Source organism: Mucor mucedo, assembly GCF_025094135.1.
Source record: "Mucor mucedo strain NRRL 3635 chromosome Unknown EV154scaffold_89, whole genome shotgun sequence".
Taxonomy (NCBI): Eukaryota; Fungi; Mucoromycota; class Mucoromycetes; order Mucorales; family Mucoraceae; genus Mucor; species Mucor mucedo.
This window is the reverse complement of record NW_026252373.1, coordinates 86,678-110,933: the sequence shown is the minus strand read 5'-3', so window position 1 is coordinate 110,933 and position 24,256 is coordinate 86,678. Positions and strand designations below refer to the sequence as shown.

General features: G+C 37.2%; 11 protein-coding genes across 11 annotated transcripts; 6 read left to right on the top strand and 5 right to left on the bottom strand.

The window, feature by feature from the left end:
* The first annotated feature begins 218 nt into the window (after positions 1–218).
* Positions 219–1,155, top strand: EV154DRAFT_518404 (uncharacterized protein). The gene has a single exon (XM_051602611.1). It carries the CDS (start codon positions 266–268, stop codon positions 962–964), a length of 699 nt encoding a protein of 232 aa, XP_051454657.1. The 5' UTR covers positions 219–265; the 3' UTR covers positions 965–1,155.
* A 72-nt stretch (positions 1,156–1,227) lies between these two features.
* On the bottom strand, positions 1,228–2,800 carry EV154DRAFT_314897 (ribosomal protein S2, flavodoxin-like domain-containing protein). The gene is made up of 3 exons (XM_051594927.1): positions 2,276–2,800; positions 2,122–2,214; positions 1,228–2,046 (listed from the first exon to the last, which is right to left on the bottom strand). Exons 1-3 carry the CDS (start codon positions 2,334–2,336, stop codon positions 1,319–1,321), a joined length of 882 nt encoding a protein of 293 aa, XP_051454656.1. The 5' UTR covers positions 2,337–2,800; the 3' UTR covers positions 1,228–1,318.
* A 2,739-nt stretch (positions 2,801–5,539) lies between these two features.
* On the top strand, positions 5,540–7,552 carry EV154DRAFT_469273 (permease family-domain-containing protein). Its single transcript, XM_051597818.1, has 2 exons — positions 5,540–5,769; positions 5,831–7,552. The coding sequence occupies exons 1-2, from the start codon at positions 5,620–5,622 to the stop codon at positions 7,454–7,456; spliced, it is 1,776 nt and encodes a 591-aa protein (XP_051454655.1). The 5' UTR covers positions 5,540–5,619; the 3' UTR covers positions 7,457–7,552.
* A 443-nt stretch (positions 7,553–7,995) lies between these two features.
* EV154DRAFT_314730 (uncharacterized protein) lies at positions 7,996–9,134 on the top strand. The gene is made up of 4 exons (XM_051594926.1): positions 7,996–8,173; positions 8,238–8,264; positions 8,324–8,350; positions 8,416–9,134. Exons 1-4 carry the CDS (start codon positions 8,156–8,158, stop codon positions 8,959–8,961), a joined length of 618 nt encoding a protein of 205 aa, XP_051454654.1. The 5' UTR covers positions 7,996–8,155; the 3' UTR covers positions 8,962–9,134.
* A 483-nt stretch (positions 9,135–9,617) lies between these two features.
* On the top strand, positions 9,618–11,201 carry EV154DRAFT_426053 (FAD binding domain-containing protein; the record flags this gene model as incomplete). Its single annotated transcript, XM_051596288.1, has 2 exons — positions 9,618–10,409; positions 10,467–11,201. The coding sequence occupies 2 exons, from the start codon at positions 9,618–9,620 to the stop codon at positions 11,199–11,201; spliced, it is 1,527 nt and encodes a 508-aa protein (XP_051454653.1).
* A 76-nt stretch (positions 11,202–11,277) lies between these two features.
* Positions 11,278–13,238, bottom strand: EV154DRAFT_518385 (uncharacterized protein). Its single transcript, XM_051602610.1, has 8 exons — positions 12,970–13,238; positions 12,839–12,916; positions 12,669–12,780; positions 12,293–12,624; positions 11,794–12,233; positions 11,683–11,758; positions 11,473–11,629; positions 11,278–11,403 (listed from the first exon to the last, which is right to left on the bottom strand). The coding sequence occupies exons 1-8, from the start codon at positions 13,044–13,046 to the stop codon at positions 11,299–11,301; spliced, it is 1,377 nt and encodes a 458-aa protein (XP_051454652.1). The 5' UTR covers positions 13,047–13,238; the 3' UTR covers positions 11,278–11,298.
* Positions 13,239–13,386: 148 nt separating this feature from the next.
* Positions 13,387–18,257, top strand: EV154DRAFT_518384 (uncharacterized protein; the record flags this gene model as incomplete). The annotated part of the gene is made up of 2 exons (XM_051602609.1): positions 13,387–18,089; positions 18,146–18,257. Coding segments are annotated over exons 1-2 (4,753 nt in total), but the record flags the coding sequence as incomplete, so codon positions are not given.
* Positions 18,258–18,295: 38 nt separating this feature from the next.
* On the bottom strand, positions 18,296–19,429 carry EV154DRAFT_518381 (uncharacterized protein). The gene is made up of 2 exons (XM_051602608.1): positions 18,880–19,429; positions 18,296–18,816 (listed from the first exon to the last, which is right to left on the bottom strand). The coding sequence occupies exons 1-2, from the start codon at positions 19,385–19,387 to the stop codon at positions 18,578–18,580; spliced, it is 747 nt and encodes a 248-aa protein (XP_051454650.1). The 5' UTR covers positions 19,388–19,429; the 3' UTR covers positions 18,296–18,577.
* Positions 19,430–19,997: 568 nt separating this feature from the next.
* On the top strand, positions 19,998–20,456 carry EV154DRAFT_426014 (uncharacterized protein; the record flags this gene model as incomplete). The annotated part of the gene is made up of 1 exon (XM_051596285.1): positions 19,998–20,456. One exon carries the CDS (start codon positions 19,998–20,000, stop codon positions 20,454–20,456), a length of 459 nt encoding a protein of 152 aa, XP_051454649.1.
* Positions 20,457–20,811: 355 nt separating this feature from the next.
* EV154DRAFT_314623 (uncharacterized protein) lies at positions 20,812–23,206 on the bottom strand. The gene is made up of 7 exons (XM_051594925.1): positions 23,096–23,206; positions 22,659–23,028; positions 22,515–22,596; positions 22,370–22,454; positions 21,558–22,305; positions 21,089–21,489; positions 20,812–21,029 (listed from the first exon to the last, which is right to left on the bottom strand). The coding sequence occupies exons 2-6, from the start codon at positions 22,965–22,967 to the stop codon at positions 21,109–21,111; spliced, it is 1,605 nt and encodes a 534-aa protein (XP_051454648.1). The 5' UTR covers positions 22,968–23,028; positions 23,096–23,206; the 3' UTR covers positions 20,812–21,029; positions 21,089–21,108.
* Positions 22,658–24,215, bottom strand: EV154DRAFT_518370 (uncharacterized protein). Its single transcript, XM_051602607.1, has 4 exons — positions 24,107–24,215; positions 23,961–24,049; positions 23,274–23,904; positions 22,658–23,209 (listed from the first exon to the last, which is right to left on the bottom strand). Exons 3-4 carry the CDS (start codon positions 23,883–23,885, stop codon positions 23,153–23,155), a joined length of 669 nt encoding a protein of 222 aa, XP_051454647.1. The 5' UTR covers positions 23,886–23,904; positions 23,961–24,049; positions 24,107–24,215; the 3' UTR covers positions 22,658–23,152.
* Between the last annotated feature and the right edge of the window lie 41 nt (positions 24,216–24,256).

The window sequence follows — 24,256 nt, the reverse complement described above, 5'->3', positions numbered from 1 at the left end:
AAATAGAAGGGGGAGAGACCGATTTATGAATACTTTATTTGTTTACTCATATCTCGAAATCCATATTTTTGCTCAAATTGAAATAAATTTACTGCAAAAAAGGAAATAATGTTAGGTATCACAAGAAAAAGATTGACAGATTTACAGAAAGGAATGAGGCTTTGTTATTTTTATGTATAATTGGGCTGATTTCATTTTTGTATCTTTTTCTTCTTTCTCTCTCTCTCTCTCTCTCTCTCTCTTTCTCTTCCCTCACTTTTAAAACATGCAAAACAAATTAAACAAGTTATACAACAGATTCTCTGGTAAAACCAAAAACCAACCAGAATTCGACCCAGACTTTCTGGTTGACTACGAGGAACCTCCCCCAAGAAGAACAAGAAAATTATCAAAGGAGTCTCTCACAAAGCAGCTAGATAAATGCAAGAACATGATTGTGAATAAGAGTAGTGCAGATTTGAAATGTAATAATACGCATTACAATTACACACTGGAATACACCGAGAAGGGCCGTATCAAAAGACCTACTTACTATGTTGAGTCCACAGGTGATGTATATTATATCCCTATAACAATGGATGTTATAAGGTCACTTGTTTTAAAACAACATTGCAAAATAACCAAACAAGAAGAAATCGTATGGTTTGAAGATGGTCTCAAATGGTTATCTCAACAACAATATCAAAACTCACAAAGCAGCAATAATAGCCAATACCGCTACTTTATTGAAGAAGAAGGTAATTATTACGACGAAAAGAAGAACGTGAACCAAATCAGGGAGATGGATGATCTTGAAAGAGCGTGTGAGGCTTATTTCGGTATTCCACTGGGCTTGTGCGAAAATAGTTGGGCGGCGGAATATCTGATCAACCAGGCCTCAAAAGGAAAACTATTACGTAGAGTTACTCTACAGCCCTCCTTGCGTAAGGTTTCCTTTTCTTTAAAGAAACTCTGGTGCTTCTAAGGTATGTAAATCCTATATATTAATAGTATACAGATATACTAATCAAGTTTTTATTTACAGTTTATCACACTCCCCCTTGGTTTTTCAATCATGCACACACACACACACTATATATATATATAATTTTTTTTTCTTTCGTACCTGTATTATTATTTTAAAAATTGAAAATAAAACCGCTTTTTTTTATACCATTAACTCTGGTCTCGAACATTATTATAACTAATGAAACGAGACGCTATTATTTTGATTGTGTATGATATATATATTTAAAAGAGCGACTCCAGTCCAGTAAACTTTTTCTAATGTTTTATTCGCTTTTTCTATACAATTAAATTTACACACTTTATTTGTTGCTTAATACTTGCTAGAATGTTGTTTTCTAAGCAATTTCTTCTCCTTTTCTCTTTGGTCAAGCATTTGCTTTCTTCTATGTAAACCATCCCTTGCGGCAGTTGATAAGACCTTTGCAACTAATTCCACACCTCGAATTGAATCATCGTTGGCGGGAATAGGATATGATACGAGACGAGGATCATAATCTGTATCTGTGATAGCGATGATTGGAATGTTGTTGAGTTGAGCTTCTGAAATAGCAATTTTATGTTCAAGAGGGTTCAATAAGACGATAAGATCAGGCTTATATGTCTTTGGTGGACGTCCAGGATCCTCTGGGTCAGGTGCTGCATGACGACCAAGTACTTGGTGTCTATTTGTCAAGGTACCAGGAATCCACTTTGATGAAACATGGAATCCATCACAATAACGAGCTGCTTCAATAGTCAAATCCTGGAATCCAGGACGTGTACCCACGAATAAAATAGAACCACCACGAAGTGCTACTTCGCGAGCAACATTACATGCTCTTCTTAAATAGACCAGGGTGTGTTCCAAATTGATAATACTAATACCTTCACGCGTACCAAAAATAAAAGGAAGAGTTGCAGGTTCCCATAAACTGGTTGAATGTCCAAGGTGAAGTCCAGCTGCCATAAGTCTGGAAATGGATAAATTATAGGGTGTAACAGGCTCGACAGCTGAGGCAACTGATTGACGGATAGTTTTTTTTAAAGGTGTGGTAGGAACTAGAAATAAACAGCGATTAGTCTTTATTTTCTCTGTCTGTTTCACATAAGCACAATCAGGTATGTTTGCTTTACCAAGTGATTCAGGAGTAACGGCTTCAGCAGTGTTCGATTCGGTGGAGATGGATTGTCTTAAAGAGTTGACAGTTGACAAAGGTCTAAAGCAGTCTAGATATATTGGGTCAGTTATTGCTGTTCGTCCATTTTTTCTGTAATTTTTTTATATTACTTTGGCGAACAGCCATGCCTCTAGAAGAGGCGACTGCCTTGAATAAAGCTCTAGAAGCCATTGTATAAGTAAGAATGTAACTAGAAAAAGTAAAAAAAACTGCCTAGGGGTCCCCACCTTTGGAACTTGAATTGGGAATAAAAAATTTGAAAAAAATGTTTTTTCATCTGCCGATACACTTTTCGTGACGTCGGTCTGCTGGTAAGTGATTACAATCAGGAAAGACCAAATGGAATGAGCATCTTATTGCTTCTAAATATATTTTAGATACCATAATCCTAAACATAATAGGAACAACTGATTTTTTAAAGGTACCACTGTTTATCGTCTATACTGTAATAGCATAGCTAAATGGATACTACGCTTAATATCAAATCTTGTTTCATGATGGGAACAATTAGTTATTATCCATTCTATAAATGTTAAACTAGACAGATGATGATATCGACCAATACAATTTTTTTATTTAGTTTTTGTTAGCCATATACTTATCCCAGTCTGATTCTAATCTTTACATGGTAGGTCTCATACTTTTAATTTCAAGGAGTGTAATGTTTTGGGCGATACGAATCGTACCATATTCAAGCAATTGCTAATATTAATTCCATATAAAACTCACTATAGAGAATCGAAGCAATAGCTTTGTATCCTTAATTGTTAAATATAAAACATAGTTTGTAATCCAAGGTTTGCTTTGATTTAATTCTAGTAATTGTTTTTGCAGTACATGAGCCATATCCCTTCTTTTTGCTTCTTATTTATACACAAGTACAATAAGTAAGACAAGGTGTTACTGTGGGCTGACGATATATCGTATTTTTTTTTATCCGCTAAACAGAATAATACACAGGATACAATAAATGCTATATCTCTTCGGCTTTATATCTAGACAACTTCCTTTGAAAGTTGTTGTATATAATCACAGTATATATATATATATGCGAAAACGGACGTACAATAAACGGTAAAATTAGTAATAACAATGAAAAATGTACATAGTTCGTCAAAGATACACAGGGCGTTTTTCGAAGGCCTTGAGTTTAAAAACTAAGATACGTGCACATGTCTCAATCCAGCCAACATATTTCGCTACATCTAAGAACATGCATATTATTAAATTGATCAAAGTGATTAAGTGGGATTGATTGTATACGCTTCTCGGTACAACTACCCTGCAGAAATCTCAAATAAATTTCTGGTTGGTCTTTATTTTGATACAAGCAGTAGAAGACATACAGTTGATGGCGTTCGCCATACACTTATTGGCTTTAATCTCAACCACTCATTGTAAATGGAATGTTTTACACACGGAATACTCAGAAGCTCTAACTAAACGTTAGTTTAGCCCAACACTGGTGAAACATAGGTACCTCATGTTTTTTAAAAAGGATGCAGATAATTTTATTCCTCTGTTAAGGACAGTCATAGTCACACTTGTAGCCTTATTTGGTGAGCAAAACCTAAGCCTCGGCATGGAACCACACCGTTAGTCTTTATAGTATAATGATATATTAGACTTGCCAAAAACGTGAGTTGCCTGCGCAAAACCACATCGCAAGAAAGTTTAGTTTAAAGTTTAAAGAAGACGCATGATATTTTTATTCTTCGATCTTTCAATCTATTTAATAAAGTTTTGATAAAACTTTGTCTCACCATTATTGATAGAAGAAAACATCTTAATTAAGCAAACGTATCAATGCTCAATAGGTTACTAGTGCAGGGTAGATATGCAAGCTTTTAATTTTAATTTGATATTGACGCCCATAATGGGGCACAGAAAAGGTGGTGATGCACCTAACTATCTGTGAAGGGAAGGGATATTTTTAGATATTTTATCCCTGAAATCCCACCAAAGAGAAAGCTGTTTGTTCCACATTTATCAATCTTTTTTTTTTTAAAAAAAAAAAATTGTAATACAGAGACTCAATTAACATGTACACCTCTTTTCTTGATAACGGCTTTTAAGATTACCAATATTAAACTACAAATATGGATCTCGGTGCACATAATCTATTAGCATATACTTTAAAATGTTTTCAACGGATATGAAAATGTCTATTGTCTATGAAAAAAAAGAAAGAAAAAAAAAAATTCGCATCCAGAAGATCGTAAAAGTCTGACTCATCATAATATAAATTTTTATTTATTTAAAAAAAAAAAAAAGTTTGAGCAACTTGCCATATAATTAATTAAATTGTTTAAATACAATTTTAGAAAAAACAATGGTACAAGCTACTATCAAGCACTGGGAGCACAACTGCAACATGGCTATTGCTTTGAAGCTATACTATTCTTGATTTGCTGATCGTCTTTCATATTGTATATAAAGTTTCAGGGACATAATTGAAAGACCCTGCAAGAGTCAAAAGGCGATTCAATTTTTCTTTCTAACTACAAAAAGACATCTTTTTGGTATATTAGGTTCGAAATCTAACCACTCTTGAATAGTCGTTAACGCAAAATCAAGTTATCGAGAAAGGAAATTTCTCAATCATTCCAGAGCAAAATAATAAAGATGATATTACAAGCAGAATATTCGGAACGTTATTTAGTTTGGTGATTAAACACTTACTACAATTTATATAAGAATTCATTAAGATATAAACAAAAATATACCATGCAAATGTTAGTATAACCTTATGATAAGTTCATGTTTTTATCTATCATTGGATTAAATAGGCATATCGAATAGATAAAGAGAGAGGGATATAGACTATAATCATAATAGATAGTGTATTTGTACTATGAAAGAAATGCTACCTTTCCTTTCGTCGTGTGAGAAAAAAAATGCGATTAGTTTTGCCATATCACTGTAACTCGTTTTATAATCTAAGACAGAGACATGTGAGGATAACCCCTTTAGAAAGATAACACTATCTCTAATTTTTTTTTTTTTATATTTATAACTTTTAATCTTTATTATATATTTTAAATTATTGCCCCAAGTCAATTGATACTTGGTCAAGTTGTCATTGTCGAATAAAGATAGACAAGCATCTTATTATCCATTGCTTAAGAAACGGCAATCCATGATTTTATGGTCCGGATGCACTCGTATCAATTAAACTCAGAATGCCTTATTGTTACACAGAACACAAAAAGATCAAAAAAACCCTAACCAAAATGCAAAGACTCATCCCACCATCTAATCTGTAGTAATGTGGGATTCGGAGTTTGTGCTCACACCCATCCTGCCCTAATCCCAATTCACTTGGATTGTATAAAAGGCAGATCGAATTCCCTTCAATAAATAATCTCCTGTCTCTTTTTCGAAACTTCATACTTTTACTTTCTCTTTCCCATTTTTTTTTTATTATTGATTAATAAAAAACTAGAGCTTTATCATGGTTTGGTCCGATAGAGTAAACGATTATGTTGCCCAGTCAAAAGTGGGCAAATACTTTCAATTGGAACATTCTGGAGCTAGACGTGAAAGAAAAGGCACAAAGTTTTTAACCGAAATCCGTGCTGGTTTAACCACCTTTTTCGCAATGGTAATATCCTATCAAAATCGAAATTTGGCAGCTACTAACTTTGAAGTTATTTAATAAATAGGCTTATATTATTTCAGTAAATGCTTCGATTATCAGTGATAGTGGTGGAACTTGTGTTTGCCCCGGTGTTGAAGCCGATCCTATTTGTTTAGTCGATGAGGATTATTTAACTTGCGTTTATCAAGTCAAGTTAGATATGATTATGGCTACTACCATTATTGCAATGATCTCCAGTATCTTGCTCGGTATCTTTGCTAATCTTCCTATTGGTATGGCCCCTGGTATGGGTCTTAACGCTTATTTCACTTACACCGTTGTTGGTTTCCATGGATCTGGAAAAGTCAGTTATGAAACCGCTTTAGCTGCCGTCTTTATTGAAGGTCTCATTTTCTTGGCTCTCTCCATTTTCGGTATTCGTCAATGGCTTGCTCGTATCATTCCCATGAGTATTAAGATTGCAATGGGTTGTGGTATTGGTTTATATCTTTGTTTCATTGGTCTTCAAGCATCTGCTGGTATCGGACTTGTTAGCCTTGATGCATCTACTTTAGTTACTTTAGGTGCTTGTCCTGCTGCCAATCTTGTCGATGGTGTTTGTAAAGGTGGCCGTATGACTAATGGTACCACCTACATGGGTCTTCTCGGTTTAATTATTATGGCTATCTTGCTTTTGTACCGCGTCCGTGGTGCTATTCTTATTGCCATTGTTTTCATTGCCATCACTTCATGGCCTCGTGATAACGCTGTTACTTATTTCCCTTATACTTCTCAAGGTGATCTTATGTTCAATTTCTTCAAGAACGTTGTTTCCCTCCACAAGATGGATCATGTACTCGGAAAGCTGAACTTTGACTTGTCCGGTAAAGATATCTGGATTGCTTTGATTACTTTCCTTTATGTTGATATTATGGATACCACTGGTACCATGTATTCCATGGCCAATTATGGTGGTTTCACTGATAAGGCTGGTGACTTTGAGCATTCTACTTATGCCTTCATGACTGATGCTGCCTCTATTTCCATCGGTGCTTGTTTCGGTAGCTCCCCTTGTACCGCTTTTGTTGAATCCGGTGCTGGTATTGCTGAAGGTGGTCGTACTGGTATCACTGCCATTGCTGTTGGTTTCGGTTTCTTTGTCTCTATCTTCTTCTCTCCAATTTTCGCTAGTTTCCCTCCTTGGTCCACTGGTCCCGCATTGATTGTTGTTGGTTCTATGATGCTTTCAGGTGTTCGTAGTATTAACTGGGATTATCCCGGAGATGCTATCCCTGCTTTTATTACTTTGACTGTCATGCCCTTCACTTATTCTATTGCTTATGGTGTTATTGGTGGTATTGTTTCTTATATTATCATTAACGGTTTCGTCTATATTGTTGATAAGGCTTCTCGTGGTTACATTCGTCCCGATTATTCTCAACGTGAAGATTGGTGGACTGCAGCTCTTAGTCGTCCCTTGTTGCCTACATGGATCCGTTTCTTGATTGCCAAATCCAAGGGCGAAGCTTTCGATAGACATGCTGATGAATACGAGTTTGACGATGATGAGCCTAAGCAAATTATTGTCGATGAAGATGACGAAAGTCATCATGAAAAGATGAACTCTTCTCGTGAAGGTATCAATGTCACCGGAGGCAACTTGAATGAAACTACTACCATCAATAGCAGAATCTATACCGAAAAATCTTAAAATCTACTTTTTATACCTAATTTAAACATAATCTTTTTACTACATACATATTTATTTAATAAACATTAATAACACATTTTTTTTTATACATTTAAACTATGAAATGTCAAAAGTAAAACAAATCTCGGACTTTTTTTTTGGTTTTCAGTTTTTATTATTTAAAGATCAGTCAATCCCCTCGCGCATTGCCTTTTTATTTTTTACTTTCTTTCTTTGGCCCTTGTCGAAAATCTTTTTACAAAAACATGAGTGTTGTTATACGAGGAGTATCCGATACTGTCAATGCTGTATTCTACAGTGTAACATTATTTGGGTAAAGCATGACCGATCAATGTTTCACTATACATTTTTTTTTTTTTTTGACAGCCAAGTTTATTAATAGTGTAGCAGGCACTATGAATATGATTCAAATCTCATCGTTCATTTTGAGGCCATTCTCTGAACGTCTAATGGTTCGAATTAACTCGAAATTAGTTGGAACTGTTTGGAGAGTTATGCAATATGTCTTTGAGGTAAATACTTTTATAAAAAGCTTGCTGAATTCGGGTTGCTAACTTTCTGAAAACATAGCGCCGTAAAAAAGCACACATTACCTTTTCCGGTGACAATATTCCTCAAAAAGAAAACGCACTTGTTGTTTGCAATCATCAATCTTCCATTGACATTTACTTGATCAATTCCATTGCCACTAGAAGAGGCATGTTAGACAACTGCAAAGTAAGTTTCGTGATCACGTTCCAGTTATAAATGCATTTATTTTTGTTCATACTTTCTGTTTCAGTACTTTGTCAAGGATTCCATCAAATATGTAAGTTGACGTACAAAATAATTTTCTTTCTAACTTTTAAGCTGACGTTTATGTTTTAGTTACCATTTTTTGGTTGGGGTATGTGGGTATGTTGAATGCGATCATGTGGTATCACATAATTGTCATAAAAATATTAATGCGAAACTCCTAGTTGGCAGGATTCATTTATGTGCGTCGTAATTGGACCGAGGATCAAAAGAAAATCCAGTCAACATTTAGTAGCATGAAACGACTAGAGACACCAGTTTGGATTATAAACTATGTTGAAGGATCTCGGGTTACACTAAAGAAGCTCTACGACGCTCAAAACTTCTCCCGACAAAGAGGATACCCTGTTATGGACAACGTACTGTTACCGAGAACCAAAGGTTTTGTTTCATGTGTCAACGAATTTAGAGGGTCGCATGTGAATTACGTGTACGATTTTACAATTGCTTATAGACACCGACAACATAAAAAGATGTTTAATCAAGCACCCAGTATGGTGCGTATCCATGTTCACTCTTTATGGCCGGAATATGATTTCCATGTTCACTGTAGAAGATTTGCCATCAAGGACTTACCACAGGACGAAGAAGAGTTGGGTAATTGGTTAAGAGCTCGTTGGGCCGAAAAGGATAAGATCTTGTCTATCTTGCGTGAGAGTTGGACTGATGGTTTAGATAAGAAATCCATATGGAAGGAGTCCTCCTGGTGAGGATCATTTTAGTTAAATAGCTGATGATATGTCTGTGATATCCGTCCATTTTTTTTTTATTTGTCATTGAATCAAGGAATTAAATGAACAACTGGGTATTATAACCCCACCTCTTATTATGTCAAAGAAATCACATGTCTTTGGCAAGTGTCAGGCTTTTGTAAATCATCCATCTCGTTAATATGTTTAAATGATGAGAAGAGTAGCAACTACCAATCTAGTAGCAAATATTTATGATGTGATTTTTTGTACATCATTAGTCAAATCGGCTTTTCTTTAGTTTTCTTTTTATTAGGAAATATATTTCTTTCTTAACTTTCTTTTTCCTTCCACTTGACGATACATATGCTTTTTACGTCAATAGTATCAAAATATTTGCTGAAATCGTCCTTGGTAATTCAGCGTAGACCAATATTACAAGCGATGATGACTGAAACACGAAAAGACACAATACTTTCAAGGTAAAAACTAGCTAAAAAAAAAAAAAAATCATGCCATGCAATGACGAAAATGTCTTAAAGCAGCCAAACCTTAAAAATAATTCCCAGTCCCCAAATTTTTATAACTTCTTTTATCCTTTTTTAAAAATGAAGTTATTTCATCGTTTACTTTTCGTATTTATTCTTTATTGTCTTTACACTAGATACTTTTCAAAAATGAGCGAACAACAAAAAACTATCATTGTCGTGGGTGGAGGTTTAGCAGGTCTCACAGCAGCTATTGAAGCACACAGTCATGGCCATACCAAGGTGATTTTGATTGAAAAGGAAAAGAATATCGGTGGAAACTCCATGAAGGCAACGTCAGGTATCAATGCTATTGAACCTCTCAACGATGATACTCGCGATTCTTTTATTCAGGACACTTTAAAGTCGGGTGCAGGCATCTGTCGCGAGGATCTCGTGGTAAAGTTGGTAGATGAGAGTAGGCCCGCTCTTGATTGGTTGATTAAACAAAGTGAGTTGGAAACAGGAAACCCCACTCTGGACCTGACTGCTGTTTCCCGTTGTGGTGGACATTCTCATGGGCGTACACATCGTTGTCCTTCTCAAAATGGCCGTCCTGTCCCAGTAGGTTGGAAGCTAGTAGATACTTTAAAAAAGAAGCTTACGACTTTATCTGATGTCGAAATCATCACGAATGCGCGTGTCTTGAGTTTATTGACTGAGCTCGGCCCCAACAACCAAAACAAAGTTACAGGCGTCGAAATTTCCAAGAAGAATGTTGAGACTGAAGAAGAAACAAAAGAAAAGATCAACGCAGCTGCTGTTATTTTAACAAGTGGTGGTTTCGGAGGGCAAACAGGCAAACATCTTCCTGATGGTAAAAGTTCTCTTTTGAATGAATTTGCACCTCAATTGATTGATACTGCCACCACAAATGGTCCTTGGGCCAATGGCGATGGCGTTCGTCTCGGGTTAGCTGTGGGAGCCGGAATTAGAGATATGGTAATATTGCATAACATTCACGGAAACATCCAAATCCTCATAAATATTCATTTATAGGACCAAGTTCAAGTACATCCTACTGGGTTTATTGATCCTAGTGCCCCTACTGCTCCCACTAAATTTTTGGCCCCAGAAGCACTTCGTGCGTATGGCGGTATCCTTTTAAATGGTCAAGGCAAACGTTTTACAGATGAGCTTACTCTGCGCGATATTGTCACTGCTGCTGTATATCGTCAGACAGGATCTACTCATAGCCATGCTCAAAGTCTTATGAGTAAAACATTGCCAGAAAACTACGCCGCCGCATATATGGTTTTGACCGAGGAAACAGTCGAGGGGTTTGGAAAGAGTACTTTGGGTTTTTATGCATCGAAAGGATTCTTTACTCAAGTGAAAGGAGTCGAAGGTCTGGCCGAAGTCTTAGACATTGATGCTAAAGATTTGAAACAAGAATTTGAAGATTACGATGAACATCTTTCGAATAAAAAGCCAGACAGCTTTGGAAAAACAAACTTCCCTGGACGCCTCTTACCTGAAACTGACACTACCTACTGGGTGGCTTTGATCACTCCCGTTGTTCACTATACCATGGGGGGCCTTGAAATGAATCAGGATGCAGCCATCTTAGCAGAAGATACCTCCGACGTTATCCCTGGTTTATATGGCGCAGGTGAAGTTACTGGCGGTGTTCACGGCCACAACCGTTTAGCAGGTAATTCGCTTTTAGAGTGCGTTGTATTCGGTAGAACAGCTGGTCAAAGTGCAGCTCACTATGCCCAAAACGAAGCATAATTCTTCTTTTTCTCTCTCTCTTCAAATCACCTCGTACTTGCATTATTCTCATTATCATATTTTTTACAATAAATTTATTAAACGATTTGCTATAATATTACTTCTTGATCAGTTCAAAAAAATCGTCAGGGTCTGTATAGAATGCTGAAAACAGCTCTCTACGCTTTTTAAACCTCATATTTTCTTCTGAATCCAACATTTCCTTAATGAATTTTTTAATAATAGAAAGATTAATAAGGGCGAAACACATGTAATTAAAGTCAAAGTCTACCTGCGCTAAACCCGAAATTCTCGATTTAAGTTGGTTCGTTCGAGATTCGATTTCATCCTGTAAAGAAGCGTAGGATGCTGGCTGTACACCTACCACATCATCCTTTTCACCCAGACATCCGTGTATAGTTTCTGATAACTTTGACTTCAATGTATCCCTAATTGCGATTCTCGTTAATAGACATAGTTATTATGGTCAATATCTACTTACAGTTCAGCTATTACATCCAAGCAAGATTGCATGTCTTGATTCCACTGTCCCTTCAGTTCACCTTCGTATTTTTTAACTGGCAGATTTGATCAACAAGTGTCATGTCCTCACTTAATTTCAAGTCCTTTTTTGTCTTGAAGAAATCGCATAATAGTTTTTTAATTCGTTTTAAATGTGTTACATCACTATCATCCTTCTTATTGGGTCTTTCGTCCTGCAATGTGATGCGACATACTTGTTCTTCTAGTTTTTGTGTGACCGATTGCCGCACATCAGCATTCAGCTTTGATTTATATTCGATTGTTTGATATATGAAGCTAATTAATGTTAGATAGCTTCTCTGTTTGATGATCAAGTCTGATATTCTTATCAGGTCCTTCAAGAAACTTTTCGTCCTCTCAGAAACACTGTTTATTTGATCTCGGTGCAGCGGAATAGATATTTTTAATTTAGAGAGTTCTATCAAATAAGGTTTGATCGATTCTTTTTCTATTTTATCCAGAGATTCCATGCTATTTTGTATGTCTGAGCGATATTTCTCTATGTCCGACCTACATATGACTTGTTAAACCACTTCCTGTTTGTTCTCTCTTTTTTTTTATAGATTTACTTTATCACAGGAAGGACCACAGGTAATGAATTTAATTTCGTTATGTCACGATTTAACATCTGTATTTGGGCTTGAGATCCTTCTATCTGAGCATTCAAATCCATAATCGCATATTCATTATATCTGTATTGATGTGCCAAAGATTTTATCTCTTTAGCAAGGCTCTCTCGATTAACTATCCTCTCTTTCTCTGCATCCTTCCATTTCGAAAGTAGGGCCTCTAATCCTTCTGTAAGCTTTATATCTGCCGTTAAGTATTCAGGCGTTTTTTCCATTTCAACTACCTCTCGATGCGGAAGAAGAGCTACTGTCTTTTCGACTGATTCTAGGTACTAAACAACGTTACTCAATAAACCCAAATCCTTTAGGCTTTTACCTTTTGTTCGCTTTGTTCTGTTGCTGTTGAGATATGATGTTTTTCCTCTTCAAGTCGTTGTAGGGTTGTCTGAAGCGCTTCAAGTTCAGCTTCCAAATCCTTAGTAGTATCACTAATTGCATGTTGGTTCATTTTGTACATGAAAATGGTCTCAATGATTATAATAATACCATAGCACTTCATATTGCTGGTCCAGAGTATCAATTTTGGTCGTGTAGCAATCAGGCGGAGAATGTCTTTGCATCGCACTATTTCGTAAGGTGTTATCGTAAATGTTGTTCAGTTGATGTGTCATGTATACCTAGCGGAAGCTTCTAATTCCCATTCGTCTTCTTGATCGTCTTGCTCGTTTAAAGTGGCGAAATTCCTCTTGAGCATTTTGATATTGAAAACGGTAAATTTTAACACTCGGAAATTCGAGTTTGTTTATTCAAAAAACAAACGTCACTTCGTTATGGCATTAAGCCAAATATGCTTGTATTTTATGTCCAGGAATTTTGTCCTTTTGATAATAAAAGAATTGGTGACAAGTTAAATCAAATGGATCGTCTCCAATCGATCAACAATTTGGCTTAATGCCAGTAATTTTGAACATGGATATTGAATATTTAAGATTCTTTGCTGTCTGTTGATAAATGTTTATCTAAATATGGAAATAAAAAGTTTTCAAACTGAGGAATATTTTTTTTTTCTTTTTCTTTTTTTTCACTTTTAAATAATATAATGGAGACAACAATTGAAGTTTTACGAGTCGAGCAAAGTGCGATATCGAAAGAGTTGTCAAGGTTTAGGGCTTGTGATACTGAAACGCGTAGTCTTTTCTGTCGTGAATGGGCTCAATATATCTACAAGAAACACTTTGTCTGGAATGCAAAGACACAAGAAGAATTTGTGCCTGAGGACAGAATATCGTCTACTACAACTTTGACAGCAGGAAAATATCAGATCAACTTTCTTGCTACAGTAACTCAACATCACCACCATTGTGATTGTGTTTCTGAAAACGAACACGATCATGGACATCAAGACAATGTCTTTAAGAAGGAGCGTTCTTCTTTACTTGGTAAAAAGTTTGAAGAATTGGCCGCTTCTTGGACTTCAGCCGATGCCAATAATGCCGAAAGTTTATTACAGCAAATCATGACAGGCTGTCAAGTTTGGATGACTTTGCCTAGTGGATATACTGGGTTACCCGACGCATTCGAACCTGCCGAATTCAACCCTTATCCTGATGCCATTCCTTTGGTTGACGATTCTAAAGATCCTTCGCAGTTATTGGACCCTCTCATTATTGAACGACAAGCACTTTGTTTGCCTTCCGATTGCTTCCACTTGTTGAAAAACTTGACAGGCGATATTTTGTTGTCGCACACTACTCCTACTTGTCAACACTCAAAGCCTACAGCAAAGACCCCTGCTGATCTTGAGATTGATCGTACTATTGTCAACGAACATGGATCAAAGGCTGTAACTCAAGCGTTAAAGGAATTAAATATCGCCCTCGATAATTCCTGGTATCCCTTGAATCGCTTTTTGCAGAATTTAGGTGATCTTGAAAAGAAGCGTGCTCATTTGATGGGTAAAGGATGTCAAGCAAATATTGATGCTTACTTTGCCGGTCAAAATTACATCTCTTTTGTCGATGCCTGGAGTGCTGTACAAGCCCAATACAAGAACAAAAAATCAACAGAAGAGGAAATCAAGAAAGTCGATACCATGTTCGAACAGCATTTGGATAAACTCAAGTCAAATGTAAAGGATTTCATCTCAATTTTTGTACCTGATGTTTTGGAAGAAATCCATACATTGACAAACGATCTTTGGAAGATGGTGGTACCAACAATTTACGAGTTAGGCGAACGTATGGCGGACCGTGAAGCTAGTAAAGGATCTGAGAATGCTGTCAAGATCGACGAATCACTTAAATCTTTAGATGTGGATTATTTGAAAAAAATGGAGTCTACAAAGGAAGTGGATTCTGCTAAAAAGAGAATTACAGCTTCTTTAAATGCAAAGGTAGATGAATACATGGTTGAAATCGATGGATTATTCAAGCTTTATAAAGATACAGCTCGTCCCAACTTGAGCGGTCGTCTGGAAAAGTTGAATAATAAGGATTTTAAGAAAAAAATTAAGAAGGTCGAAAGCATGTATTATTCTATTCGCCAAACCTTCCGTTATGAGGTAACAGAAAAGATCTTCCCTGAATCGCTCTTTTGTAAATTCGCTTTGGTTTGTTTAGAACCCCTTTTACAAGAAGGTGAGATGGTAGAGGCTCTCACAATTGAAACGGAGGTTAAGCGTTTTGCTGTGGCATACAAGGATTTATGGCAACAAAGAGATGACTTATTACTCAAGTTCGAACAAGGTGTTCAAACAGGTCGTCGTGAATTGGCTGGTGTACTAGGTAAGTTATTCTTGAAGGAGGGCATGAGAATTCAAGGCGATAATTTGGCATTGAAGCGTCAAAATTCTTTGCTCAAGTCAATGGGTATGGAAGTTACCGAAGAACCAAAGAAGAAGTCCAAGAACAAGAAGAAGTCTTCTAGTGGTGCTTCAACCCCTGACCAACAGCAAGAGCCTTTGCCTAGTGTCTCGTCCCCTGCAAAAAAATCGCCTTTAAAGAAAGTAGCTCCTGTCACACCTCCATCTGAACCTATCAAGAAGGCCCCAGAAGTCGTTGCTAAGAAGGCTTCTCCCGAAAAGCCTACTGTCTCAGTGAAATCCCTTCCTGTTTCACCTGGGCCATCTAAAACAGCTTCTCCCGTCCAGCCTGTCACCCCAAAAACTGCTTCTGTGAAGTCTCTTCCAGCATCTCCTGCACCACCTAAAAAAACTCTTCCTATCTCTGTTGAGCAGAAGAAACCCGTGGTAGAAGAGAAGAAGTCAACTGTCGCAGAGAAGAGGCCAGTTGAAGAAAAGAAGTCAACTGTTGCAGAGGATAAGCCAGTCGAAGAAAAGAAGACTGTCGTTACAGCAGCAGCACCTAAGAAACCTGTTGTGTCTGAAGTCAAGAAGCCAGTTGTGCCTGAAGTCAAAAAGGCTGTCGTTCCTGAGTACAAGAAGTTTGATAACAAAAAACCTTTAGCTTCTGATTTCCCTACTAAGGTAAAGAGTAGTAAGATTCCTGCACCTGCACCTATCATTGAGCCCAAAGTTGAACCCAAGGTCGAATACAAATCTTCTGAAAAGAAGAAGAAGACCAGCGCTACTCCCAAAAAGAAGGAAGTATCTGCCGAAAAGGATGTTACAGTTGAAAAGAAGGAAGTTCCAGTAGAAAAGAAGGAAGTTCCAGTAGAGAAGGAGGAAGTTCTAGTAGAGAAGAAGGAAGCTCCAGTAGAGAAGAAGGAGATCCCAGTAGAGAAGAAACAGGTTGTTGTGGAGAAGCAGGTTGTGGCGGAGATGGACGATCTTTTGGACTTCAATGAAATTCGTGCGTCAGTGATGGAAACCAACAGTGAAGCTGTCTCTCAAAATGGCTGGAACAGTAAACCTGCTACCCAAGAATTAGAAGTTCAAGATTGGAATGATTTAAGAGCTCAAGTTCAACTGGAAGAAACCCAAAAGAAAGCTGAGGAACCTGCCCCTTCTGCTTGGACTCAGCCTGCTGCTATTGAGACTGGATGGTCTACTATTGCCGCCAAAAAGCCTACTGTGGAAACCAATTGGTCTAATACTTCTGCCGCTACTTCATCAGAGACCGCCCCCACGAAAGATACCGAATTAGGTAGTTGGGGAACTCCCAAGAAATCTATTGTTTCTCCTGCCCTCTCTACTGTCTCCAGTGCTTGGTCTACCACTGCTACTGTCGGTAATGACTTCTCGAATGTCTCAAGTGGTTGGTCTGCTGGACATGATGGTGGTAGCTGGAATGCCTCGCCTGCTGTATCTGCTCCTCCTGGTTTAAGTGCTCCTCCTACTGCTACACAAAAACCTCTCAGTGCTCCTCCTGGATGGGGTCCTTTATCTGATACTGTAAAGCCTTCTCCTCCACCTGGTTTGAGTGCCATACCCGATGCTCCTGTATCACAAAAGCCTAATCCTCCTCCTGGTTGGGGCCCATCTACCGAAGCTCCTACTACCGAAAAGAAGATTTCAGCCCCTCCTGGTTGGGGTCCTCCATCAGCAACCGAACAGCCTGTTGTTGCAGCTTCTTCTGGTTGGGGCGCTTCACCTGTAGATGAAAAGAAGCCTACTGTCTCTGCTCCTCCTGGCTGGGGTAACTCACGTGCTGAAGAAAAGAAGCCTGCTGTATCAGCTCCTCCTGGTTGGGGTGTTTCGTCTGTAGAAGAAAAGAAATCTGCTGCCACATCCCCTACTGGTTGGGGTAACTCTAGTGCTGCTGTTGCTACCGAAGAAAAGAAGCCTGATGTCGCTGCACCTCCTGGTTGGGGACCTTTATCCGAGACTCCAGCTATTAAAAAGGCTGCTGAAGCGAGTACTGGTCGCTGGGCCGCTCTCACGAGTAACATTGATACCGAAAAGCCTAGTGTTTCTAGATCCTCTGGTTGGTCTTCTGATGCCACTTCGAAGCCCAGTCCTGATGTTGTACTTGGTGGATGGGGTAAACCCACCTTATCTTCTACTTGGGCTGAGAAAAAAACCAAGACAAGTACTCCTGCACCAAAGACACCCGCACCCAAGACGCCTCAAACTAACTGGAACGCTGAGGAATCATCTGGTGATGGATGGAATAGCAATAATACACCATGGAACAATGAAGAAGAGCCGGCTGCAGCTGCAGTAGTTGCACCACCTCGTGTCAACACGCAAACTCCTGCTACACTCATTCCAGTCTCTGTTACTCCTGTTTCTAGTAAGCCACCTGGATTATCAACACCTTTGACATCAACTCCTGTTTTATCCGTTCCCGAGGTTGTCACTTCTATTTCATCTTTTGTGTTACCCGGTACTCAACCACAGTTGCAAGATCCACTTCCTAACAACCTTGATGATATGGCACCTGAAATGCTTGCACTTGTATGTAAGAATTTGCATCGTGAAAATGGCTCTTTGCTTCAGTCCGTTTACTCTATGCAACAAGAAATGACGATGATGACCACGAGATATACCGAAATAATGTCTTTGGCTCGTGAAAGAGAGACACAAAACTTAAAGTTGTTCGAAAGTAGAAAACAGACCGAACTTGAAGATATTAGAAGATATGTATTGTCTTTGGAGGCGCGCTTGAAACAAATGGAAGAGAAGAGTGATCGTGTGACCGCTGGATTTGGAAACCAAGATTTGTTTGCCGGATACAGAGAAGAAATGAGAACCACTTCTCCTCCCAATACCAGCCATAATCAACATCATGGATCCAGAAGCAATTATAACGGTAACAATAGAAAATTATGGCCAAAGCATGCCGTTGTTCGCTGCGGTAACTGTGGTGACACTGGACACGAGAGTGCTGAATGCAAGGTAAAATAATTGAAATTTTTAAAAAGTTTATGTTATTAATATTTGTTCTGTAATAGACCAACTGCCGTTATTGTGGAAGCTCTGAGCATTTATCTGAAAGCTGTCCCATGAATTAGCGTTATCTTATCAATAATTTGTATAATAAAAATAATTTGAAACTTTTATAAATATATAAAGTTTAAAGTCAATCAATGGGTATGCTTGGATTAATGGGGGATTTAAAAATCATCCCACATGAAAGTGGTAGGATCGCTTTATTTAATGTTTCCGCAAACAAAAAGAAAGTGGTGTGCAGACAAGGGAAAAAATGGAGTGAAAGTAGTGAAAGGATGTTATTTACAGATATAAAGAAAAAAAGAAGAAGGATGTGGGGGATAAAAAGAGGGGGTGCAAGGGGGTTGTAACTGTGTGTGTGTGTGTGTGTGTGAAGGGGAATATTGCTATATATTTTTTTATTTATTTATTTTTCCTTGTGTTTTTTTAGGTTGTTAACATTCCACGAGGATAGATGTGTCTTGTAAAAAGTAAGTATCAGATGGACTTGATCCCAAGATGCTGATATCTTTATTCGGTGATGGTGATTTAAGTGATCCATTTTGACGTTTTAGAGTATCAATTTGCATTTTTAATTGTTTGTTTTCTTCTTCTACAGTATTTAATCTATGCAATAATTGCTCATTAGCTTTTTTATGATTATCAACTTGGCCCTCCAAAGTAGTGATATATTCTAAGAGAAATATGAATGTGGTTTAGTATCAAAAGAAAATCCAATAAATCACGTCCGTCTTACCCTTTCTTCGTACTCGAAAATTACGTGCTGATATCTTGTTTCTTAACTGTCTTCTTTCCTTTGATGTCAATTTTTTGATGTCTATTCCATCTGTTTCAGCATAAGCTTCAAGTGACATTGGACCTTCATCAGAGATAGAGGCAAAAGAGTCGCGTCGATCTTCGGTTTTCACAAGCGATTCAGGTGATACGGTTGCGAACTCCTCTAACTTTATAGTGGGTGGTGGCGATTCGGGTTCTGGAGTTGGCTCCGATGTAACAAGGTTATCCACCGTAAGTTGTTCTCGAAGTGCAAGTTGTCTTTTTGCTAATTCAATCAGCTGTTTAATCTGTTCCGTAGTTGGCATAATGGGTACAGAAGTAGGCGAGCAATAATCAAACTCATTTGCACAGTTGGGATATTGCAACATTAATTCATCGTCTTCTATAAGTGTAGTAGGTGGAGAAGGCAATGAATCCGTTGTATGTGAGTTTAACCAATCCATATCTACAATATCTTCAAAGTTCATTTTTTGTTTTTTTTTTTATGTTAAAAGGGAGAAAAAAAAAATAGGATGAATGAAAATAAAATGAGGCTTTATAAATACACACAAACGAAGGGGTTTAAAAGGGGTTTAAAATAAAAAGTATTGTATTTGTACCATGTTTTTTTCCCCATTTGAAACGAATTCCTTTTATTCTAGGCATAAACACACACATACACACATACAAAATACACACAAAGACACACTCTAAATATTACCTAGAAAATAAACCATGAGAATTGAAAACAAAAAGTAAATAATCATTTCTTTATGAAGACGCATGCATACATTACACAAACAATGCTTCTTTTTGTTGTCCAACCCAATAAAAAATGCCATTTTTTACGTCATCAGAACCTGCTAAAAAAACTTTTTTTTCAGTCAGCCTATTCCTTTTTCTAAACCTAAAATCATGTCAAATCGAATGCTTGTGTTAGTCGGCTTGCCTGGCTCCGGAAAAAGTACTATTTCAAACCAACTCGTCAAATGTAAAAAGGTAGTGAGTTTTTTCTTTCTTTCTTCTACTAGTTTGACCATATTCTAGGGATGGGAAAGAGTCAATCAAGACGACATGAAATCAAGGAAGGCGTGTGAAATGTACACCAAAAAGTTTCTCGATAAAAAACAATCTGTCGTTATTGATCGTTGTAATTTCGATCGTGAGCAGAGAAAAACTTGGGTTGACCTTGCAGTACACTACAAAATACCTGTTGACTGTATTGTACTAACAACAGATCAACAAGCATGCGGTGATCGTATTAAAATACGCCAAGATCATCCTACTGGTGTATCTGGAAATAGAGGTATCGGTATTTTGAGAAGGTTTGTCAACACTTATCATCCACCCACTGCAGAAAATCCTGAAGGCTTCTCCAGAATACTTTATTTAAACCCAAGTCCCAATGAAGAATGTACAGAGGAGCGTATAGATGAAATACTTTCTCTACTGGAAGCATCCCCATCCCTTGTCGAAGAATATGTGAATAATCATCCTCCTAAGCAAAAGATTACCATAGACGAAGAGGGCTGGTCAACAATTCCCACTAAAGAATAAATGTTTGTTTCTGCAAACCTGACGATGTTTACACCTACGTGTTTTTAAAATCTTTCTACGCGCGTGTTTTTTATAAACCACGTGATATTTCTAATACTATCATATAAAGTTTACTCATACGTCTAGAGTTGATTTTTTATCTGCATCCACTTGAAGTCTTGAACTACAAAATGCCTGTGCTGTGTTCATTAAATGATCCTTTTCACAGTTATTGGTAAATTCTGTTAATTCACTGGTAGGTGTTGTGGCATCACATACATGTAGATATTCCAAGAGAAGTCTATTACAAACACATTGTCTAAAACGCAACTATTCCTTTTATAATTAATCGATTATCTCATTCTGATGTAATAATCCCGTCCTTGTTTATCATTGCTTCTTATAAAATCCGCTCACGTTTACCCAAGCCCCATCCTTTACACTTGATATGAGCCCAAAACGGGTATAAACACTCTTTCTACCTTGAGGGAATGTCCAGACACTGCACCTCTGCAACCAAAAATTTACTGACAAAAGAAACTGTTCGCAAGTAGTCAGGGTGAGAGTTCCAAAAGTTGAATTTCCAATCCAAAACTAGTAAGCACTTTCATAAACTAAATAGTCCCTGAGATAGAATTTTATTACATAATTACATTGGAAGTGGACATTGAAATTAAAGTGATGCCAGTCCGTAAAAAACTGCTCCTCGTACCATTGCACGCTCCCCACGTTCAGGCACAAGAATTTCACCAACTACATCATCGAACTTTTCCTTGATTTTTCTGTATAAATATTTGGTTTGCCCAAATATACCAATAAGCACAAGATAATCCAATTTTGAGCTCTCGACCTGCAGTAGCTGGTATTCAATCATTGATAATATATATTCAATTAAAGGGTCAAACACTTGAGCTCTCAAAACCTTAGCCTGTATTTCTAACGTTTGTCCGTTAAAGTTAAACCCTTCTGATTCAATTTCTGCGCCGGGTAAATCTAGGGGAAACTGAAAAACATCTTCCTCGTCATCATCATCATCATCTTCAAATATTACGGGCTAAAAAAGTTTTTTGTTTTAAAAAAAAAAATACATGTGTAATTACATTGCAATATATGTAAAATTACCTTGACTGTATCTTGAAAATGTTCTGCCAGATTATTCAATTCGTGATAGTTAATACTATACTCGAACGCTTTCAACAAATTCCATATATAACTCTTAAAGTTTGATTCCAAAAACATTTCAGATTCAAAAGGAATTTCATGGCCGGTTACAATCTCTTGGAATGGCTTGGTTACTCCACCAAAAGTGTTCTTTTTAAAAGTAGTTAGGTTGAGTGTTTCCGCACCAGCTTCGCAGATCATTATAATATCTCCAGATTCAAATTCGCCATTTCTATTTTCTATGTATAGTGCCGTTGCTTCTGGTTCACTCACAATGACTAGCCTATCAACACGGTCATACCTACTTATCATACCAGCTATAGTAAATGCTTCTCGCATAATCATCTTTGCTTTATTCGTCCATTTAGATGGTACAGTTAAACAGTACTGAAACTTGCGTTGCATTATGCCCTCGGATGTGTAGTTCGAATCTTGCTGGATTTGGCTGCAGATATTTGAATGCAGATATTTTAAATAATCCGAAATAACTTTTAGTGGCGTAAGACCAGGTGGTAAAGGGTCTACTATATATTCGTTTTTGTCTTCTTTGAGGTGTAACTTAAATCGACGTATCACATCCCCGTACTCGTCCTCTTCGTGAGGAGATATGTAGAGTGCTTCGAAGCCACACTTGTAGATTGTGGGATCCGTTAAATGGTATCGTATGGCTGTCGGTACCTTTGCTATTAAATTGAGTGAATTTTTCGGCCTAGCATTATGCAAAGTAAATAAGTAAACTGACAAACTGGGTCATAAATCTCAATTTCTAATACCATTTAATAATATCAAGAGGTTCATCCGTATGTTTATCTTCTCCCGTTAATGCATAACTTGCTGTTGAAAAGGTCGTTCCAAAATCTAAAATGTAGGTCACTTGTCAATACTTTATAACTGATGTATATACTCAAGGTTATATACCTATTCCTATTGTAACAAATCGACGCTTATTACGCATGGAATCGTTCGAGAGACTTGCTTCATCGGTATTCATTATAAGTACCTGATGTATTATTTTTAATAAGCATCCTAATGCGTGCGTATATCAGATAGTACTACTTTTACCTTATTGTTGGGGAGGTGTGCGGGAAGATATGGAGAGTGTGTTGCTTCATCATAAGGGTCTAATAGAACAGAATAGGTGGCACCGCGAGATAATGTAAGTGCTGCCCCGTTTATGGGAGAGATTACTTCTTTAACCTGCATACTAAATCTTTCTTTTATGCTCCTAAATAAATAATAATTTGGGATGAAGCCACCAGTCAATACTATGTAATCCAAACTTAAATCATGCTCTGCCAGTTGATATATTTGATCATCCATAATATCCAGGATTTCTGACAGTGTGTGATCAAAGACTTGCTGTCTGATCATTTCAGGGTCTATTTCAAATTCATCTATACCAGATTTAAAGCATCCGGTTTCATCATTATATCTGTCGGTGATTAGGCTGGTCATGTTGCTTCCAAATAAAGCCTGAATATAATCATCAGAACTCTTACAACTCTTTTTTTTTTTCATCAGTTTAGATGTCACCTTCAATTCGGCGTTAAAAAAATTCAAAAAATCCAAAAACATTGCGTCTTGTCTTTCTTGCCCAAAAGCATAGGGCGTTGCTTTTCGATATAGTAATTCTGTCATGCGTTCATCCAAAAGCTCGGATATGCGCTTGTAACTTACATTTCTTTCTGTTATCTCGGCTAGTATTTTTTTATCTCCTTCCACGATCTTTGTGAATACAGAAATATCCACGGTAGAACCACCAATATCACATATCAACACATTATCACCTGATTCTAAATCGATCCCGTCTGGCGCCATTTCTATATTTAATATTGTTGCCTCCAAGTCACTGATCAGAACCAGTTTCTCGGGTGGATCATACCTTGTAATAATTCCTGCCGATATTGATGCTGAAATCATTTTATACTTGGCCTTCTCTGACCATTCTACGGGCACTGTTAATCGATACTGAAATAATTCTTTTTTACTATTAAAATCCTGATCGTCGCCCAGAGTTTTCCTCATTTCAACACACACAAACTCGTGAAGCTCTTTTAAATAATCAGAAATAACGGTCACCGGAGACGTGTCTTCTGGTAAGGTAGGAACAATTTCTCCGGGATTATTAATGTATTCTTCATCCAAATGTAGCTTAAACAGCTCGATTACTTCATCATATTCCAATTTTTCCTCATCCGTCATATTCAATGCTGATAGGCCCCATTTTATTTTTCTTGGGTCGGTTTTGTGATATGCAATAATAGTTGGTACTTTTGGAAAACTATTCATTTTAGTGTCTGTAGCATCCCTGAAAGAAAAAAAGTAAATAATAGAGCGAAAATATTGGACGAACGATGGTTATACTTGATACCATTGATAAATATCTACGATTTTTTTATCAGATATAGATTCCCTTGAACAATAACCAACAGAAGAAAACTTTGTCCCGAAATCTATGTGTATGTTTGTTGATAAAGGTATCTATCTTTGTATGTAATCAGAAGACATACCGATCCCAATGACATGCGTGTATGGAGTATTACTGTCTTCCATTTTTTTTTTTTTTTATAAAATTATAGGTGCTGAAGAAAAAAAAGGAAACTAACGTTGTTTTTGTTTATTGGAAAATAATAAATATAGTGTTTGTGAATCGTTGTACA